Below are 21,937 nucleotides of genomic sequence, written 5' to 3'. Positions count from 1 at the left end.
TTGGTCATCTTCTAGACCTTCATCAGTGGTCACAGGATGCTGCCCACGGGGTGCTGTTGGCTGGATATTTTTTTGGTTGGTCTAGCAGGGACAGTGAGGTGTTTAAAAACTCCAGCAGCGCTGCTGTGTCTGATCCACTCATACCAGTACAACACACACTAACACACCACCACCATGTCAGTGTCACTGCAGTGCTGAGAATGACCCACCACCTAAATAATGCTTACTCTGTAGTGGTCCTGGGAGAGTCCTGACCATTGAAGAACAGCATGAAAGGGAACTAACAAAGCATGTAGAGAAACAGATGGACTACAGTCAGTAATGTACGTAGTTGTAGAACTACAAAGTGCTTCTATATGGTCAGTGAAGCCGATAAAATGGACAATGTGTATAGAAACAAGGTGGTTTTAATGATATAGCTGGTCGGTGTATTAAAAGAGATATTAAATTAACAATTGTATTTCCGTCAGGTCTTGTAAGAGTGACATAGAGCTTATATCTGCTGTGTGTATGTAGTAGCCTTGTTCATTATAAATAACGAATCAGCATGGCTATTTATAGCTGTTCCTGACTGATTCCTACATCGTTTTATTGTTGTGACTAAAAAGGCAGTTTAAAGAAATCTCATTTCATTAGAAAGTTCAGTTTTTATGAGCTTCATGCTGCGTGTTTTACTTCAGACTTACCCCAAATTTAACAGCCATTTGGGGCGGAGGATCATTTCACTGGCAGAGAATCTAAAACTAAGTGCTGCCAGATTTAATATCCAAAAAACTGCCCTGTTTTCATGGCAATGGTTTATTCTAACCTTTCTGATGACTAATAAACATAAATATTGCTTGCTTCGTTAAATGCAATTTGTTTTTTACAGTTTGATCAAAGACACACGTTATTACCGCACCCAAGAATGTATCTGATAATACGGCAAACGTGCCATGCTAACTACTGGAACGAAAAAATCGAAAGACTCTTTATATCCATCGCCCTTCTGGTGCAGGTTTTCCCAATGTTGCAACACACTTTGAACACATCTCTGGGTGGTAATTAATACCACATTAATACTTCAGCAAACTGTACAAAATAAAGGGTCGTTATTAAGTTCTTAAAGCTTTAATAACGCAGTAACCCAACTTTAGGTCATCCAGACGATTTCGACTCTACCAGGCTGGTCAGTTTCGTCTTGTTTATCAACCACAACTTTCTTGGGGGCTCCTAAGTGGTGCAACAGACAAACATTCAGATTATTGTTATAAAACTGTGAGTTCAATCCTTACAGTTCTATCCTTTGTCAGGAAATCAAGCAAGCATCATCGTCTCGTTTTGTTTTGTAAATGCTCGTATTGTTGCCCAGCTACAATATTTGCATTTCAGTTACCAAGTCAACCGAGCCCCTTAGGGTATCTACTTTTTTGTTTGTCCACAAGCCTCATTTATTCCCATGCCAACCTGCACTCCCCGTCCCACCTTCAAAGCTTCTCAGTCTGTTTGCAGTTGACCTGAGGGAAATCATAGATGCTCCAGGTTGCTTTGTGGTGTTTGTAAGGTTTCAGCAACCCTACTGAACGACACAGTCTTGAGGAGGCGTGCTGGTGTGTGGTATCTGGAGTGGAGCTCTGGACACGGAAATTTTGGAAAAGATAGGATGGCAAGTGCACTGGAAGAGCTGAGGCAGCAGTGTCTGAGTAGAGGAGCAGCTGGCATTAAAGGTCTGGGCAGGTAAGAAGCAACATGTCTTTTTTTTGCATACATATAAGATTGCATACAGAGAGATACAGGGGAAATTCAGGGGGAAAAAAGTACCATTAGGTGCAGTGTACAGTCTATTTAAATTTTGACACAGTTACAGTATTTACAGGATACTTTTACCCAAAGCGACTTACAATTCTGCAAGCAATTGCGGATTATGGGCCTGGGTGCCCTACAGTGGCAACTTGGTTGTGGTTGGGCTTGATCCAGCAACCTTCTGATCACCAATCCAGTACCTTATCCACTGAACTACCACCATTCTAAATGTTTACTTGTAAGGGACAGTCTGTATTTGCTCCGTAATGGATCAAACAGTTTATCTATGGGTTGCCACAGTGGCTCATTTTGGTCTGGACACCTGATTTGGCCCATGTGCCCTTTGACACAACCCTCCTAATTTTTAAAAAGTAATTCTAAAACTGCACCGTCTCAGCTCTGCTACCAGTTGGCTGGGCCCCCCGAAGCAGGCATAATTGGCTAGTCCCTGTAGCAAACAAAATTTTGTTTGTCTAGTCTGCCAGGTGGGCAAAGGGTGGGGTTATCAACACTGTGTAAGGACCTTGCACAGGTTGCCCAGGGCGCCTGTAGAGAAAGTGGAGGAGTGCAGAGATCAGGGTGTGTCTCCCGTACCCAAGGCCTAACTCACATACAAATCTGAAGTATGGGTGAATAAGACTGGTGATTGGTGGACTGTGCACATAAGATAAGATAAGATAAGATAATCCTTTATTAGTCCCACAGAGGGGAAATTCACATTGTTGCAGCAGCAAAGGAATAGTAAAGCACTCAGTACAAAAAATATAGACAATAAGAAGTACAATGTGTAACAATAATGACAATAAAAAAATATTTACAAATAATTGCACTGTAATAATTTCACATGAGGAAAGTTGCACATTGTTATGAATGATTTAAAGTGTGTGTGATCTTTCTGGAACAGTGCTGCTTATACAGTCTAACAGCAGCAGGAAGGAAGGACCTGCGGTACCGCTCTTTCCCACATTTGGGGTGAAGCCGCCTGTCACTGCATGGGGTGGGATTCGTTCTCCAGCATGGATGCCAGCTTGGCTAACATCCTCCTGTCTCCCACCACCTGCACTGGGTCTAAATACATGTCGCATGTCGGAGGGAGTGTGTAAGGCTATTGTGTGCGGAAGGCATATATACACACCCTCTTTGGACGCCATCGGGGTCCCCAGCAGAGAATGTGCTGCGCTAAATTGGACGAAAAAATGCATTAAAAACTGTCAACCAATTACTCCTTGTTGGTGTGCCCTACACCAACCCTGATCAGCTTGGGTCAGGGTGAATAAATTCTACTAACAATGTAAATGTATTTTCTTTTGTTGTTGCAATCAGGACCTTCCGTATCATGGACGATGACAACAGTAAGTGCCTGGACCTGAAGGAGTTTCAGAAGGGGCTGGAAACGTATGGTGTGAAAATCGAGACGGAAAAGACCAAGCAGATCTTCACCATGCTGGATAAAGATGGAAGTGACACCATTGATTTCAATGAGTTTCTGGAGAAACTAAGGGTAAGTGACCAGACAAATTGGTCATTTTGACTTTGTATAATGTTTCAGAACATGATCATGTATGGTAGTGAGCTCATATCACATGTCTCTACAGCCCCCTATGTCAAGTGCCAGAAAGGATGTGATCTCACAGGCCTTCCAGAAACTGGACCGCACCAAGGATGGAGTGGTGACTGTGGCGGACCTACAGGGAGTCTACAACTGCAAACACCATCCAAAGTTCAAGAGCGGAGAGCTGACCGAAGAACAAGTGTTCCACTCTTTCCTCGACAGCTTTGACTCACCGCATGACAAAGACGGAAAGGTAATCGTCAAATATAATCTATTGATCTATTATCAACAACAATATTCTAGGGGTCTCTGTGGGGTTCAAATCCCCACAGTTTTGTCCTTGCTCAAGAAACCAAAAAAGCATCTTTAGCTCTGGTTTCTGGGTGGGAGGGATGATATTCCTGGACATGTGAACTACATCACGTTCATACTCATTAATCAATTAACAATCTACAGTGAAGATCCTGAACACCTTTAGGATGAATTTTTATGCTGTCCATGAGTAAGGTCTTCTTGTCCAACATTAATGCCTAACCTCTACGCATTCGATCAAATTCTCTTTCTCTGATTGGGTACAAATTCCCACATACATGCACCCAGATCTGGGGATCCAAGGTTCGAATCTCTAGGAAGGAGGGATGGCCGAAACAGCCTAGCCATTGTGAGGCACATTTGTCAGTGTGCTCTAAGTGCTGGTCCCGAGCCCAGATAGAAAAAGAGGGGTTGCATATATCTGGCATAGAAACTGTGGCAACCCAAAAAATGTGTGAGCAGCCGACAAAAAAAAGCTGGGGTGACACGCCGGGTAACCTGCAGGATTTTTGGCAGGTCCATAAGGCAGTTTGGCCTACAGAAATTGACCTCAACAGCAATTGTAAGCCAGTGAAGGCACAAGTTCCAACAGACACGCTACAAAGTCATATCAGAAGATTGAAGACTGAAGGCAAAATTGCAAGCGGCACGGTGGCTAAGTGGGTAGCACTGTCGCCTCACAGCAAGAAGGTCCCGTGTTCAATTCCCAGGTGGGGCGGTCCGGGTCCTTTCTGTGCGGAGTTTGCATGTTCTCCCCGTGTCTGCGTGGGTTTCCTTCCACAGTCTAAAAACATGCAGCCAGGCTAATTGGAGACACTGAATTGTCCTATAGGTACCTGGCCACTAGGATGCATAAACCAGTGCATTGTAGTGCCGGTCACAAGCCCGGATAAATAGGGAGGGTCGTGTCAGGAAGGGCATCCGGTGTAAAAACTGTGCCAAATCAATAATGCTGATCACGATCCGCCCGCATTCCCTAACGGGAGCAGCCGAGGAAATAGAGAGAAAAGGGCAAAGGGCAAAATTCATGTTCCTTGAATTGCTCTCAATTAACTATCCAAAACAGAATTAAATCAGTTCCTTAGGTTTTGATTCTTGAGCTGATGTGTCTCTTATCTATGACAGGTCACTCTGGAGGAGTTTGTGAATTACTACAGTGGGGTCAGCGCCTCTATCGACACTGATGAATACTTTGTCACAATGATGCAGAACGCATGGAAGCTGTAATCTCCACTCCATTGGTCAAAATGAGTTATTATTAATTTGTTAATGTGGTTGTATTTGTGTATTTGTTTAGAAGTGTAACGTATGACTTAATAAACTCAGCGCCTTAATAAACGTGCATTTACGGGAGCAATTCTCAAGCTGGTCACTTTTAGTAATTAAGGTACTGGACTAGTAATCAGAAGGTTGCTGGTTCAAGCCCCACCGTTGTGCCCTTGAGCAAGGCCCTTAACCCTCAATTGACCTTATACTGTCAAGGTACTGTAGGTCGCTTTGGATAAAAACGTTTGCTAAATGCCACACAAGGGAACCTTGATAGTGGTCTTCAAATAATCAAATGAGACTCTACTGCCCTCTAGTGGTAATTCAACCAAATCACATGTGTCCCCCACCAATGCCGCACAAAGCCCTCACCTGTACACCACTTAACTTACCATTTAATCTTACGAATATTTGTTTTACTAAATGGGCACAAATTCCCACAGACACACTATAAAATTGTATACAAGTCCTCAGAAAATCAAAGGCTTCTTTAGCCAAACAGTAAAGGGACAAACTTTGTGTTCTATCAGTACACTAGCAGCAAAAAGAACAAACAAAATGAGCATGTACTGCCCATATGGACTGTGTTTTTACTGACCACTTCATCTTGGTCAGGATTGCAGTGGGTCTGACTTTGTGAAGACACTGGACCTTATGTGTACAAACCAGAATACACGGAGAACATACACACATACATAAAAACTGTACAGTGACCAGAGGCAAGGACTAATCTCAGTTCTCCAGGACCTACACAGTATATACGGGTCTAATTACTGCAGCAACAGTTTAGGGAAGGCCCTTTCTTGTTTCAGCATGACTGTGCACCTGCGCACAAAGAAAGCTCTATAAAGACATGAAGAAAAGCTCAGTTTGAAGAAACTCGTGTCCTGCACAGAGCCCTGACATTAGTCTCAGAGAACAGTTTGGAATGAACTGAAACATCGACTGAGGCTTTCCTGAATGGGCACAAACACCCAAACACACAGCACTTCAAAGTATTTGGGGCTTTTGTTATAGCTGAAATGATCACAGTGGTCGCTATGTTTCATTTTAACATTCGTTTTAAAATGAGATGTCCAACAAGTTTATGGTCAGGTGTCCAAATACTTTTGGACATATACCGCTCTACAAGCTGACCCACCATGCCATTTGTCATAGAAACAGTTCAACCACAACAAACACGGGTTATATCAAATAAACTATAAAACATTTAGCCATTAATTCATCTCAAGTGACTGATTTATCCTGGTCAGGGTCACAGTGATCTCAGGCCAAACACAGGAACACAGCAGGAGACTTAAATACACCCGGTCGACTTAAACACAATCCATTCCCTCTACTTAAAGTATGAATACATGTCTGAATACATGTTCTGCATGCTTTTTATATAGTTGGAGGAAACTGGAGTGATCACAGAACACCCATGTGGGCAGTGAGAGAACATGCTAAACTCCACACAGATAGTACACACAGATGAAGATCTTAATCTGTATATAGTACTAAGATGTCACTCCATTCAAAATAACCAGAATAACCGTACACCGGTCATTTCATTCTATAAAGTTATTTTACACTAGGTGTTTCAGCCTGGTCAGGGTCACAGTGATCTCAAGCCAGACACAGGAACACTGCAGACGACTTAAATACACCCGGTCGACTTAAACACAATCCATTCCCTCTACTTAAAGTATGAATACATGTCTGAATACATGTTCTGCATGCTTTTTATAAAGTTGGAGGAAACTGAAGTGATCACAGAACATTCATGTGGGCAGTGAGAGAACATGCTAAACTCCACACAGATAGTACACACAGATGAGGATCTTAATCCGAATGCGATGATGTCGGTCACAATTCAAAATGAGTCACTTGCACTAAGCATCAGTTTAAAATGTTATGTTTACACTACACTACAAGTGCTTCATTCTGGTCAGGGTCACACTGGGTCTGGAACCACCTGAACAAGGAGTCCACAGGAGTCACTTACACCTAGAAGTGATATAGAGCAAGTCCACCTACTGCGTGTTCGACAGGTGGGATGAACCCGAAGTACACAATTAGGAGAACATACCCAAGACATCAAAACCAAAAGAAGGAGAAAACAAGTGACGCTTGACGTTACACAAAAATTTATTTCAAAGGTCGTCCTTTTTTAACTTGTATTTTTTTCTAGTTGTTTTGTAAAGGAAATCTGAGACATGGTTTTCTAGTAAATGATATTATATTCATAGAAATGTACACGAGAAGTTTTAACGTCCGTTCTTAAATGCACTCGAATCTAACACACAGAAAAATCCTCCAGTAGACTGTCGCCATGACTTAGAAACGGATAAAAGTTACTTAAACAATAAAAAAGAGGTAACATATAAACTATAAACATTCAGAAAATGGAAAATAAAAATAAAAATTCGATTCAAAACTTTCAAATTTCAGCATTTTTGTTCAATCAAACAGAAATGACCAGATCGGGCAAAGTCGATTCCCTTTTTGCTTTCCTTTGAGCCAAGCGGTGGAATTATGGGGCAGGACAGATCCACAATAGCAAGAGTTCGAATGTTGGTTTAGTCCTTTATTTATACACCATTAAGAGATCTATCTACCATCATTGCAGACTAGGAAGAATATTGGCTTAAGGGTGACCGGAGATGCTTGGTAAAACTATAGGAAATAAGTTAGAGTAAAAAGGTTACAGATATCAAAAAACAGAACAGGATGAACGTCCATGAAGGTTTAATCGAGTACATGAAGCTATTGAATGGTCTGAGTTTTGAACGGTGGTCTGACTGAATCCGAGCACGAGAGACGGCGAGAGTTACATTGAGTGGGGCGGGAAGAGAGCGAGAGCAAAAAGGTAAAAGTAAAAAAAAAGAAGAAAAAAAAAAGAAAAAAACGTTCTGTGGTAGAAATTGCAGCAGTGACGTGTGCCGTATCCTAAAACAGAGAGAGGAATATACCCTCACGCTCATCAATATGATGAGCAGCCAAGTCCAAACCCATAAATGGAAAAGTCTCTGTTATTCTTTTTCTGGGTTTGTTTGTTTGCAGTCCAGGAAAAAAAACCAAACCCCTCGAAACAAACAAAATGATAAAAACAAACACAAATTTCTTTTTACTGAATTCAAAATTTACAATAAACGTAGAAGGGGAAAACTGAATGAACTACGAGTTTTAGGTGAGAGACGCTGGAGTTCTGCTACAGGGTCGGAGCTGAAGGGCTCGCAGCACTGTGCCGAAAAAGGGTCGTGGTGGTTAAGGCCGTCTCACCTGGACACCCGCACAAAACCAACCCTGTTGAGCAGTTTTTTTAGTCAGGGAGCTGACCAGGGTGTTATGTGCTCTCGGCTGCCGGGGCCTCGGCAGACGTTTCAGAAGTGCCTGATGGGAAAGAAAAACATAGCATTGATGTGATTAGATTAGATTTGTATCTAATGCAAGGTAAGTACACTTGAATGAACAAATGACATTTATGCTTAGTTCACACTACACAACGGTGATGAGGGTGGACACACTATACGATCCTAACCAGGAGAAATCCTACTTTATTTATGCATTGTCTCCCAATTTAGCATAGTCAATTTGTCTTCCGCTGCTGGGGGATCCCCGATTGCATTCGAGCTGGGTATATTGCCCTGCATGCAGCCCTTAGCCGAACCCTTATGCACTCTGCACAGGTGCCTCTCTATCTGCCAGTCAGGGTCCTTACACAGCATTCGAAGACCCCACCCACATAGTCCGGTCATCCCGCCCTAGCAGAAACGTGTCTGCTGCAGGCACTGCCAATTATGCCCGCTAGATGGCGCCCAGGCCGAGAAGTTCAGAATCTCTGCGCTGGTGTGCTAGCAAAATATCCCGTCGCACCACCTGGGTGCTACCAGGAGGAATCTTGAGACGAGTCTGTCTGGTCTCTCAAACTACGTTTTGTCATAAAAACACACCCACCGGGTTTAATGATACCCTGGCCAAAAAAGCCCGTCGACAACAAGCGAGTGATCAGAGTTTGCGCGCGGATATGTTCTGATCTGCAGAGAGAGTTGGAGGTAAATAAATATTTTTTGCAATGCAAAGTCGGTATGATGGATTTGCATGGGCGATAAGGTCACAAATACTGTAAAGCTTGTGTTTACGCCAATGTATTCTGATAGAAACTATATTATGTCCCTGAACCACAAATGTACAACTCGTCCCAGGGTTTCCTATCACTCTGTATCCTGCATTCTCATTGGCTGTAGTTCGACTCAGCATCCTTATCGCAACACTTTTAACACTACAGGATCTTGAGTGGAGGACAGATCCAGATATTTAGCATGCTTTTGTTGTTGAACATTGATGTTCGAGCCCCAAGCAAACGCTTATTTGCCTCCAAGCTGCCACATCTTTCAGCAAGCAAAAATCAGGGCAAAAATCGTGTCGTGTGAACCAGGCATCTGACATGAGCTACAATTATGCTTGAAAGAGTTGATGGAAAAGGAGGAAGTGGACAATTAGAGGAACAATGAACGAGCCATTAAGTAGCCGGAAGACAGGATGCTCTGGAGAAACACTATTCATATGGTCGCCATGAGTCAGAATCCACTTGACAGCATTTAATAATTATATTGCAAGTATTAAATGTAGTTTCCAACAGTCGTTCCAGCTACCAGAAACAAACTGTTCAAGGTGGCATTGCTATATTTATACCCGTTACCTACCAGCATTTATCCACACAGGCGGCTGTTGCTGTGCTTAGGGTTTTATTCTGCTTGAACTTTGACCAGTTTGCCTTATATGAGACGAAGTGCTTATATGATGTACACAAAAGCGAAGCACAGACATAGAGGAGCGATACGGATTCTTACTGCTTCACATCACTCTGAACTGTTGGATTCCACTTTCAGTTAGCTAACTCCACACAGAAAGGACCCAGATCGATCCACGTGGGAATCAAAGCCAGGACCTTCTTGCTGTGAGGCCACAGTGCTACCCACCGAGCCACTGTGATATTTATTAATAATTCTTTTGCTAGGTTTTTATATTGTCTTAATGCATCTCAATTGAAATGCCACCCAAGTGGTAATTGGCTAATGGGAGTCGGTCATGACTTAAAAATGGTGCATCCCTAATTCAGTTCCAGAGAAAAGAAATCGATAGGAATCATACCACTGGTGGTGGTGTTCCCCGCAGCAGAGATGTTACTGCTGTTGTTAGCAAGCTCGTCGTCGTCGTCGTCATCGCTGTCGTCCTCGTTGGATTGCGTGACCTCAGTGTGAGGCGGGGCAGTGCTCTCGACTTCCTGCTCGGCGCGGCTCCGCAGGGCCAGGATACGGTGGTGCAGCGCTGCAGCAAGCTGCCCGGCATCCTTCGAACTCGCCTGCGGGAGAACGGCACTCGTCAGCGTGTTTGCTCTTGTACAGCACTTCTGCATTAACATGCTCCATGGACAATTTCGTATCTCCAATTCACCTCACTTGCACGGCTTTGGACTGTGGGAGGAAACCGGAGCTCCCACACAGACACGGGGAGAACATGCAAACTGCACACAAAGGACCTGTACCACCACCTGGGAATTGTACCCAGGACCTTGTTGCTGTGAGGTGACCGTGCTACCCACCCAGCCACACACCCTAATCAAACATTTGCTGTTTTATAAATACATAAAACATCAAAGCTCAAAGCTTGTGTTATTGTACAGGTAATGGCATGTAGTTGACATGAAAACCTTGCTTATAGACATTTTAATTTTAATATCCGACATACATCCCATAAAGAATCTCTAGCATGGCTTCTTGTAAAATCGTTTAAATCTCGTTAGACAAGAAATGTAGGGTCAGCAAGACCTTCAAATTTGGAGCTATTGCATTACTAGCGTCAATTCCTGAGGATAATGGAATCAGACGTCACATCTGGGTAACGTCTGAGTGTTTTCTTATAAAAGCCAGCCAGTTTCTTCAAAGGAATCCTAGAATCACAGACATGAGGACATATTTACTGCCTTAATTTATGGGTATGAAAGCAGAACGGCTCTTAAATCGTTCCAAGTCTAGATCGACTGCCAGGCAGCAAAATATTTAAGGCAGATAGAAGGGGACATTTGTTTGAAAAGTGTACATATATAAATATTGATCTTTATGATGGCTAAAAGTATTTGGACACCTGACCAATGATATAGAGCAGGGGTTTCACATTTAGACCATGATCAATTCATCAAAACCAAACACAAAACGAATTTATTAATAAACATAGTGGCAATCTGGTCCCACTGTGGTTTACAAGGTGTAACATAAAGCCTCCTAAAGGGGGCGTTCGTGTACACGGTCATTTTTTTATGTGCCTGTTAAAATTTGTTTATTTAATTATAATTATTTTTGTCTGCAGCCCATTTTTTTGGCCAGAGTTAACCCCTGATATGCCGATGTATATTTATCTGTTAATCAAAATAGTGCGGGAAGAAAGACCACAACACACAAGTACGTGTCTGAGTAGCGCATGTACACACACCCACGCACTTATAAACACAGACGTACCGAAATGAGGAAGACCTTCACTCCCTGGTCCTCTGTGTCCATGGCAGTGATGCGAACGCTCTTCTCACTGGCTTTGTCAACCTGCATCTGAGGCCACAGCTTAGTGTTCAGAATCAACCGCAGACTACCCTGGGTGCGCATGACTAGGAAGCAAACAGACATAAAAAATGCATTAATGGAGAGAAACTGTATGCAAATGTTATCACAACATTCAAAACCAAATTTTACATGTACAAAAAATGTAAACACTTGAAATTATTTTATAACTGAAGACAAAGAGCAAGTTGGGGGGTTTTTAATTAAGCAACAGAACACGAGAGGGAGTGTGTTATCGCGAATAACATCACGGCTGTGATTCGGTCGCAGGTAACACACGACCTCAAGTGTTCTATTGCTTTTTATACAACAGTTTTTACAAAATAAAGAAAGAAAAGAAATCAAAGAAGCCCTGAATTTCATAATAAATACGCTTTAATATTGACAAAACCTTCCGCCAAAAAGTAGTTCCACAACGAATATAAAATGTAACACTACAAAGCAGACATCCCAAGTTGCAAAAACTCATTTCAGGGAGGTAACAAGAAGAACAAGAAGAAGAAGGCAAGAACCTCCGAAGGGAAAAAAGAAATAAAAACCTCTTGCACACACCAAAGGATTATGGGTGATAACAGAACTTTTAGGAGCTGTTAACTGGGCTATTAAGCTAACTGTTCGCGTTACAAACACATAAATGTTCCCTACATAGTGCACTAGATAGTGAATTAGACAATTGATTTATGTTCCCTACACAGTGCGCTAGACTGTATATCAGATAACGGATTTAAAACGCGATCTGGAAAAAAGTCTGTGTCGCCTGCGTGCGCGTTTGTGTGCATGAAGCTCGTCGTTACTGGCAACGCGTCAGCGGAGTAATACAGTTGTGGTGTGAAGAGGCCGTGCTGTTATCACGAATATCAGCACGGTTAGAACGCTTCTCAACCAATCAGATTGTAAGGTCGGAACTAACTGTTGTATAATTGTAAATATACAATTTGATGACAGATAATAGAAAAACTATTTGAAAACAGATTTTATTAATTCAACATTATTTTAAAAATAGGATGCACAGACACTGTAATATCAAACAGTGAACATGTAGGTGGTATAAAAAGCTGCTCTTACCAAGCCTGGACTGTAACGTGCCGTCATCAGTAGAGGCCATGTCATTTAGTCTTAGCAGCCCTCGACCTCGCTCAATCCACGACTGAGCTGGCTTATCGAACACAAACAGCTTACACTGCATCTGTGGACAAATCAGAGAAGAAACTCTATAAGAGCCACGTCTTAAATATCTATTACATTTTACACAAAACCAGGCTGAATTCAATCTAAATGCTGGCAGGCACAAGCCCACTGTCATTAAAAGGGGCAAGTGTAGTGAATATCAAGGTAAGCATGCTGGTTTACCTGCAGCACATTGCTTTCTGACTCCTCCCCGGTCCGAACCTCTACTTTCTCCAAAATGCACTTCTTGGCCGTGGCTTTGGTGTATGCTGCTGCTGATTCCTCTAAAGACTCTGTCACGTTATGATCTGAATGCACACGCAACATTAAACCATATTAAAATGGATATCAAAGGTGATAATGCTCTGTAAGTGCATTTATGTATGGCAGTGTGTATTTTATATGGCATGTTATCCATATTGCGAGGCCATCATACTTTTTTCTGGAGTTGCTTCCTGTGATGAGGGCTCTGACGCTGAAGCTGTCTCTTTACTCGCCTCTGCTGTTGAATCACCGAATTTTGGCGGACTCTGAAAGAAAGGTCACAAAAAGGTTGGTTTTAACTTTATTACTTATTGTAACTGATCTGTGAACTTGAGATCTACAGTGATGCAATGTCCCACAAGTTTAAAACTGTAAACTGCATTATTATGGGCACATCTGGTCACAATAGTGACATGAAATCTACTCCCAGCATTAACACTTAATACAGGCACTCGGGTTGTGCAGCGGTCTAATGAGATAGTCCAACACTGCTGAAATCCTGCCTGCACAAAAACCGTGAATGATTGAATGCAGTGTTTGACTCTCCATACACAAAACTGCTCTGTGTGTGAACCTGCCTGTGGCAGATAAAAATAAGAGCTTGGCTACTGCACACTTGGAATGGCTCTACCCCTACAGTAGGGATCTACCCCTACACAAACTTAATACACCTGTCCTACATCCAGGTTAATTTCAGACCTGTAGAAAATATTGTCATAACATCTTAAAGCCAAAATCTTTAGAATTTATTATAACATCGGCTTACCAAGACTCTATCTGACATATTCTGGCCGAAGACAAACTTGGCTCCTTTGTCTGTGTTGTTTGTGGCATTCAGGGAGCTGAAAAGAGAAAACATGCTCAGTTTCAGATATTCGCTTAAATGGTGTAAGATAGAAAAACACACAGAACTGAAGAACATCATTACCTTGACGTGCCCATGTACTGCAGGAAGTAATTAGTACTTTCAGATTGCGAGTCCTGTGTTGAATCTTTAGACTCACTGACTGAGTTTTCATCCAACTGCAAACAATGAATTAAAACGTTTAAGATTACGTTAATTCTGAATAGCACTAATTACACTTAACAGACAAATGTATGTGGGTTTTTAAGTGTTTACTGACCTTTGCCCTGTCTTTGATATTCTGCCCGAACACAAACCCCGAGTCAGATAGAGCATCCTTTTTCTGTGTATTCTCCTCCATCTTATCTCCATCGTGCGCTGCTCCCTCTTTGTCTTTCTTCTAAAAAAGCCCACAAAACAAAAGAATAAAATTGACCAATTATGGCCAAATATAAAAAAATACTTATATAGTTACTATCTACTTTATTTACAAGTCAATACTAGGACTTCTATGACCGCCCTTAACACACTATTGTGTCTAAATACAACCCATACAGTTGAAAGTCAGGTTGTAAAAGTACCTGCCAAATGCCTGAATAATATCTGTGCTTACCGGCGATTTGTCTGAACTCTCACTGTTGTTCAGGAAAATTGACCGACTTTCTGTGGCTGCTTCTGGAAACTTCCCTACACCATTTGTTCCACAACTTGAGTCTATAACAGCAACATCAGTTACTACTGTAACATCAGTTAAAAGGAGGGAAATGCATTATTAACACACAAAGTACACACACACACACGTCTTTATACTGGTGAAAACTAAATAGTGGGTGAAGTTTTATTATCTTCTACTTAAAACCATTTCTGTGTACATGTAAGTGTAAATGTAGAACTACTTACTGCTCTTGCTGGGTTCGGTGAGGGTCTTGGTGGCTGGAGCTTGCAGAACTGCAGGTCTCAGGACGCTGCGCTGCTGCTCCTTGGGCTTTTGACTGGGTACGCCTGAAAAAGAGCCTACTAATGGATTGGATCTGAAATTGAATGGTCTTAAAGAGCCAGTCCTAAAACTTTAAATCTACACTAAAGTAAAGTCCAGTTCTTATGAGTCAAAAATAAAACACACAACAAAGCTTTAAAACTACAGGGACGCAAGATTAGAAACAGTCCATATCAAAAGCAGCACATTTGCTTTAAGCACACAGTAATTAAGTTATGATGTATTTGGTTTTAACTAGCTGGATGCACATGAATGCTGCTGTTTATGGCAAAATTTAAAACAACACACCACCCTGGTGTCCACAAAAAGAACTTCTAACTGGCTCACACAACATGGAAAGAGTAAGTCTTACCTGCACTGGGAGCTTGACCATGGATCAGAGTAGGCGGTTTCAACCGAAAACCAACTGGCTTCTCTTCTACGAACAGTCAACAGCAAATAAAACAGAAGAGACAGAGGAATTGGGGGGGGGAAACAACCTTTAGTCACATAATAACTAATATAAGCAGTGTTATTAATAATTAAGAGAATAGGGCTATACAAATGTAGACGATTTACTTAAAATTTTTATTTTATGACAATGACCTATTCAGCAGATTTTCAGCCTCTCTAAAACAAATGATTCCTTTCAGCTTCTCCCACTACACTAGCTGCGCACTACACACAGTTTTTACACTGAATGCCATTCCTGATGCAAACCTCATTTATCTGGACCTGGGACCGGCACAAAGGGTGCACTGGTGTGTTCCCACAATGGCTACGTTTACTGCATTTGTGAACCCAGCCCGAGATTCGAATCCATCAGATCTCTGGCACTGCTGTTACCAGCAGCTGCTCTCAAAAATGATTAATAAAATATAATGACCATGCATGTTTTGCAATTTCCTCTCATTATTTCCTTCTTCATTCTGATGTGACCTGCACACTGTCCTCTCAGGCCCTGAAAACTTTAATGATTACTGCATGAACACAGAACGAAAAGGATGTCAAAATAATGAACTAGCTGCATATCTGCTGGCAGCACCAGGTTCCTGTACTGAATTACAGTATGTGCAACAAGATGTAATACATAATACATAAAATGCATCTGTATAACAGACTTAAATGAACCCTTATTGTGCTTTATATTTTGTGTCTCGGATTACTGTCCCGCTAAAAAATAATGACGACAGAAGTGCAGTTGTGATAGCAGCTTTTTGCTGAGTGCTCGCTCACCTGGCTCTGAATCCGAGTTGCCTGTTGGAGACTGGCAGAAACTTGATGGCATGAACACATTATTCTTGGAAACTGCAGCAGGAGACACACAGTAAAAGACAGTAAGACTGGGGCACGACAATAACTAAATTCCTTCTTTTGTAGTCCTTCTGACACCAAACTGGCATCACATCAAAAACACCAGTAGTTTGTGGTATGATAGTACAGTGCTTTGCATGACCACAATTATTTGCTTGAAGTTTACATGAATACATAGAAAAGCCTGAAGTCAAGCCACCTTAAAAAGAAGCAGTTGAGTCAGTTTACTTGCATAATAGTTTGGCCTGGGAGACTGGTAAACAAAATAATTATTCATGGTTATGAAACTTATAAACGTCATGTGACTGAGCCTGCTATAACCACAAACTGGATCAGACAACCATATGACAACAAACTACTAATAAATGCTTTACATGTCAAAAAATACATCCAGGATATGACTTGACTATGACATCAAAACTAAAACGTAATTAAATTAGACACAAAAAATTTTTTTTTTTGCATTACATTCATTCAGAAGTCATGATTATTTACATAAGGCAATGACAATGTGTGCAGGCAAGCAAGCGTTAAATTACCATAGACCTGCTTAATAGGCAACCTGCAAAACAGAGGCCTCTGTGCTCCTGCTTTTTCTGACCATGTGATTGGCAACGAACTTCAGTCAAGATTTTATGTTGCAGGAATTTTTCCTGTGTCAGTTGTAATGTAAAGCCAATGACCTACTTTTTAGTGGTCTATTTTTTCTAGTAGTATAATGCGCTAGATAATGCGTATAATCCGTTTGTCTCTCCAATATTGGCAAAAAGACTGGTGTTTTATATACTTTTAAATAGGTGTCAAACTAGCCCTATTTATATGACTGAATGTCACATATTAACAGCAGCTATTAATACTTGTCATATTACCTGAATGTGCAGGTGGGAACTGTGTTAGGGATGAAGTTCTTTCTCTCTTCACTGGTGGACAGTATTCTCCATCCTCTCTGTCTGAATCTAACAACAATACAGATTTACATTTACTACATGGCATCATTTTCTTACTGCAGAGATTTGTTAACATTTATGCTTTTGAAGTATAACGACTGGGTTCTGTAAACAGGATTGATTCTGGATCATCTTGCCAGACTGCACAATTTTTGTACATCTTATTATAAAAATCTAAGTACTTTAGTATGTAATACAACTACAGACACACTTACCTTCACCATCCTCTGCACTGGATCCTTCAGCAGATCGCTGCAAAAAGATAAACATGTTTTACACAGAGAGAAGCATTACAAAATTAAGGCACCCTTGGAGCCGAGAGGGTTAAGAGTCTTGCTCAAGGGCCCAACATTGGATGCATAACATACGTAGCTGGTATTCAAACCCACATTCTTCTGATTTATAGCTCAAAGCTACCCACTAGGCTACTGTCTTAATAAAATTAAAGCTATACTAATTCAACTTAAATAGTCTAATTAAGCATTTAGAGCAACGAGTCTATTATAACAATGGCTTTAAAACCATTTTAAAGCCACAAGAGACAAACACATGGTTAGTGCTTAAAAATATGATCCCTAGGATTAAGTCAATCCTACCTTCTGTGCCTTGTCCTTTTGAAAAACAAACACTGGAGGAGCTATGGCAGGCTTCTCTGCTGAAAATACAAAACAGAAACTAAGAAATTAAATCATAAACAAATGCTGAAATTAATGACATGCACTAATACTTTATAATGCTCATTTAGTCCAATGTCCTTTTAAAACATACATATCTGGCTGAAATATATCATAGAATATATTATAGAATCAACCAGTGAAATAAAGGACATTGCTGATTTTGAGAAAGGTACATGGAAAATTTATGGAAAGCAGGATTCACTGTGACAGAGTATCTAGTAAGATGTTAGCCTGAACTCCATGTCACCATGATGAGAAGTGGAGCACAGATTGTCTACAAGATACATGATTTTAGTCCCATGATCATACAAAGCTACAGCTGACATTTCTACACCCGAAACCAACAAAGGACAGTAACACAGCGATGAGTCGATGTGGCATAAACAGATCAATACTGAAATGTTTAATCAACAAAGTAAGCTAACCATGTAGCGGTAGGTTTCTAGCTGAAATGTGAAAATGGTTTCTGTCAACACACTGTTCATGCAGGGTCTCGGGTCTGGGTTACAAAGCCATTTCTGGGGCTCTGGGATTCCAGCAAAAGACACTGAAAGCCATCATCTCCAAAGTTGGAGAATCTTTCCAGAAGCGGCTGGCGTACCATCATTTCTTCTAATCTAATGAGCTGTGTGAGGGCCTCGCTCACCTCAGATAAAGTCAGTGTTCATGATTACACCGATAGAATGATATCCATTAAGAGGTTGCAAAATGAAGTCCTGTTGACCTTGATATTTTCAGTGTTTGCAGTTATAAATTGTTATAAACTGCTGTAATTTAGGCACATCTGAAAATGAAACCTGTGTGGTTTTGAACGTATCAAAACTATGGCTGGACTGGAGAGTTAGGGGAATCCTAAGCTCTGGGAAGTAATGTGCAGAAGGGCTTCCATTACACTCTGAGCTCATGACCTGATTTAGCAAAACACATCACTAATACTTTGATAGCCGAGTAGTGGTAAGCCTTATTATGACCCTTATTATAGAGTATAGGCCTGGGGAAACAACACTAGCACACAGCAAGAAACAGCAGTAAAAGCCATTACTGAAAAATAAAGTTTGCAAACTAACCCACTCCACGTAAAGGACATTTGTTATATAAGAGGTTGAGAAATTATGAAATCTGTAATAATACATCAATATGAATGACCTAAAAAGCAGTACAGCCATCAGTCGGCTCCAGAAATAGTTGATTCTTTTGCTAATGCTGTTGGTAAGTCCAGAATGTTTTACTGTCAGACAGTTTTGTCTTTTGCATTTCCCCTGGTGTCATTAATCTGCAGGAATTCAACATACTGTGTTACAACGTGCTTAAGGCCACAGCATCAGTCAGTCGAGCAGACATGTAAACATGTCTTCTAAAATAGTAATAAACTAGAGATGATTGTAATCTAATGATCTGTAAAAAACAAGCTAAATGATGTGTGACTGTGTGCATATGAAAAGGGACCTTGGTTATAGTCATTAATATAGCTTGCATTTGAATAAGTACTGTTTATAACATCTGAGTTCATATTAGTGCCACTCAAACAAAAATTAGGTATGCATTTTACAAAGTACCAAAATCTTGTATTTTAAGCCAGAAATACAAAAAATAAACCAGCATACATATTACGACCCTGCAAGTGCTGTTATTTTCTACAGGTGGAAAATACAGTAATATTGAATTCATTTAAAAAGCAACATGTAGGGATGATCGGGTGGCACAGCAGTCTTATGTGCTAGCACACCATTGAGGAGTGATGAACCTTGCAAGTTAGAATCTTAGCAGAACCATCGACTAGGCAAACACCACACAACTAACTGATATAGGTAAGGTTGGACTGTGTCTTCACATGCAGCCATTGAGATATGCGATCTCTGAGACTAGTCTAGGAGCCTGTGTGAATGGCCTTAGTATGGCTCTCTGTACGCAATACAGTTCTTTGTGGGCACCCATCACTGGCAGGTGATAAGAAGTGGCTGCAAACTGGACATGCATTGGAGGGGGGCGTGTGGCGATTCGGCTCTCCTAAATCATCGAGAACTGGAAATGACTAAAATGGGAGATAAAAGGGGGGGAAATAAATCACAGCTACTTGGCCCTTTTTATTTTAACGTCATGTTTTAAACACTTTGGTTACATTCACGACAGAAAACGGTACTCACTCATTACACAAAGTTCATCAGTTCAAGTTTTTAATGTCACACAGTCGTGGACAATTTTGGTTCTCCAATTCACCTCATTTGCACGTCTTCGGACTGTGCGAGGAAACTCACGCAGACGAGGGGAGGACATGCAAACTCCACACAGAAAGGACCCAAACCGCCCCACCTGGGGACTGAACCCAGGACCTTCTTGCCGGCCACTTTTCATTTAACACTTTAATTAGTGAACCTGTGTGAGTATGAATAGACACTACATTGCCAAAAGTATTCGCTCGTCTGCCTTCACCTGCATATGAACTTGAGTGACGTCCCATTCTTAATCCATAGGGTTTCATATGATGTCGGCCCACCCTCTGCAGCTATAACAGCTTCAACTCTTCTGGGGAGGCTTTCCACAAGGATTAGGAGTGTGTTTATGGGAATCTTTGACCATTCTTCCGGAAGCACAGTTGTGAGGTCAGACACTGACGTTGGACGAGAAGGCCTGGCTCGTAGTGTCCGCTCTAATTCATCCCAAAGGTGTTCTATCGGGTTGTGGTCAGGACTCGGGTTGTGTGCAGGCCAGTCAGGTTCTTCCACACCAAACTCGCTCATCCACGTCTTTATGGATCTTGCTTTGTGAACTGGTGCCCAGTCATTTTGGAACAGTTGGAATACTTTTGGCAATATAGTGTATGTTTATATATACACACACACGTGTATATGTATATATATATTTATATATATATATATACTAATACATTCACACATACATGTTTGTGTGTATTTCTACACATGCTCAAGTAAACTATATATTTTCATAAATAAATAAATATTTATAATTGACGTATAGATTTCTGACAAATGTATATTTCACATGGCTTGCACCAGCTTTACTATGTTTCCACAATGAAAGATCAGATTATACTCATGTAAACTCAGAGGTTTACCATGATCAGATTACTCAAGTGCATGAAGACTCGCTAATCAGATGATTACCACAATCTGCTTTCTCTCAGCTACCGAATAATACCGTGAATTTCAAACATTTTTAAGCACTTATTCGTTTGTAGTTGCAGAAAAATGCGAACCAGTAAAAAGAAACGGAACACCGTGACCTTACGTTACTTGCTAACTGAAACTAACGTGCCGTTTCTGAGAATTAATATAGACAGTAAACAGACTGTCTAGCTTATAGATAACACATGCACGTCTCTTATTAATAATCCACTATTGTAACATTAAATACGGCATTATCTCTGCTATTAAAAGCGCTCGACTATAGCAAAGTAGCAGATATTAGCTAAAGCTGCGTACCCGCCTAAAATGAGCAGACAGACAGGCCGGAACAGTGGTGTGCAGACGAGGCTATTCAATCACAGCTAGCCTGTACAGCTAACACATGCTAGCACATCTACGGGCACTTTTAACCAGCGCGGCCAGTGCTAATCATGCTAAGTGCTAATAGCAGCTACATTAGCTAAACATTGACACATTATCATCTGTACAACAACCGCGGTCTTAAAAACAACCCCAATTTCACTCACGAACAGAATACTGCAGTGCAGTGCGCCATAAACAAACAGCTCTTCATTCTAGAACGCAATTAAACGCGTTTATTTCAGTGTTTTTGTTGTTTCATTGCCTCGCTTCATTTACCTACCTTCGTTTGCCAAGTCCGCCATTTTACTTGTCCGCGCACACCCACAATCCCCCGCGCCTCAGCGGCCTATTTCTACCAGAGAAACAAAAAGCTGCTCGAGCAGCCGGAGCTGACAGAATGCTAATTAATTCTGTTTATTCTTTTAATAAAAGTATTAAAATGGATTGTTACTTAACGTTTTTACTATATACGTATACATACACAATATACTATATGTATATATAGCTAGAATTATCAATAAACATTAGCTTAACATTGATAATTTGTCATTTACACAAAATATAATATTGTTAAAAACAAATTAATATACAAGGCAAAAATTACATACATACATACAGCAGACTGGTATGTGTGGAAAAAAAAGTATCATTTTTAAAGTCTTTTTTTTATGTGCTAGCCTTTATTCTTAATGGATTGTGAACAGTGTCACTCATGTTCCAGTAGTGTTCAACTC

General features: G+C 41.0%; 2 protein-coding genes across 4 annotated transcripts; one reads left to right on the top strand and one right to left on the bottom strand.

Annotated features, from left to right (window-relative positions):
* Nucleotides 1–1,424: 1,424 nt before the first annotated feature.
* capsla (calcyphosine-like a) lies at nt 1,425–4,999 on the top strand. Its single transcript, XM_062987868.1, has 4 exons — nt 1,425–1,716; nt 3,106–3,283; nt 3,378–3,587; nt 4,772–4,999. The coding sequence occupies exons 1-4, from the start codon at nt 1,643–1,645 to the stop codon at nt 4,871–4,873; spliced, it is 564 nt and encodes a 187-aa protein (XP_062843938.1). The 5' UTR covers nt 1,425–1,642; the 3' UTR covers nt 4,874–4,999.
* A 2,461-nt stretch (nt 5,000–7,460) lies between these two features.
* ranbp3b (RAN binding protein 3b) lies at nt 7,461–21,512 on the bottom strand. Of its 3 annotated transcripts, none has more exons than XM_062987933.1 (17): nt 21,484–21,512; nt 17,617–17,675; nt 17,236–17,272; nt 16,943–17,029; nt 15,996–16,067; nt 15,133–15,198; nt 14,684–14,797; nt 14,397–14,521; nt 14,064–14,183; nt 13,868–13,962; nt 13,706–13,781; nt 13,112–13,205; nt 12,859–12,983; nt 12,574–12,694; nt 11,413–11,555; nt 10,049–10,259; nt 7,461–8,287 (listed from the first exon to the last, which is right to left on the bottom strand). In XM_062987933.1, exons 1-17 carry the CDS (start codon nt 21,503–21,505, stop codon nt 8,241–8,243), a joined length of 1,614 nt encoding a protein of 537 aa, XP_062844003.1. In that variant the 5' UTR covers nt 21,506–21,512; the 3' UTR covers nt 7,461–8,240. The 3 variants fall into 3 exon arrangements, with proteins under 3 accessions (XP_062844003.1, XP_062844006.1, XP_062844005.1); XM_062987936.1 differs by having other exon boundaries at nt 14,397–14,497; XM_062987935.1 differs by having other exon boundaries at nt 14,684–14,785.
* Between the last annotated feature and the right edge of the window lie 425 nt (nt 21,513–21,937).

This window comes from Trichomycterus rosablanca, chromosome 25 (genome assembly GCF_030014385.1).
Source record: "Trichomycterus rosablanca isolate fTriRos1 chromosome 25, fTriRos1.hap1, whole genome shotgun sequence".
In the NCBI taxonomy this organism is placed as follows: Eukaryota; Metazoa; Chordata; class Actinopteri; order Siluriformes; family Trichomycteridae; genus Trichomycterus; species Trichomycterus rosablanca.
Note: the sequence above shows the minus strand (reverse complement) of the source record. Positions and strands in the feature narration are given on the sequence as shown.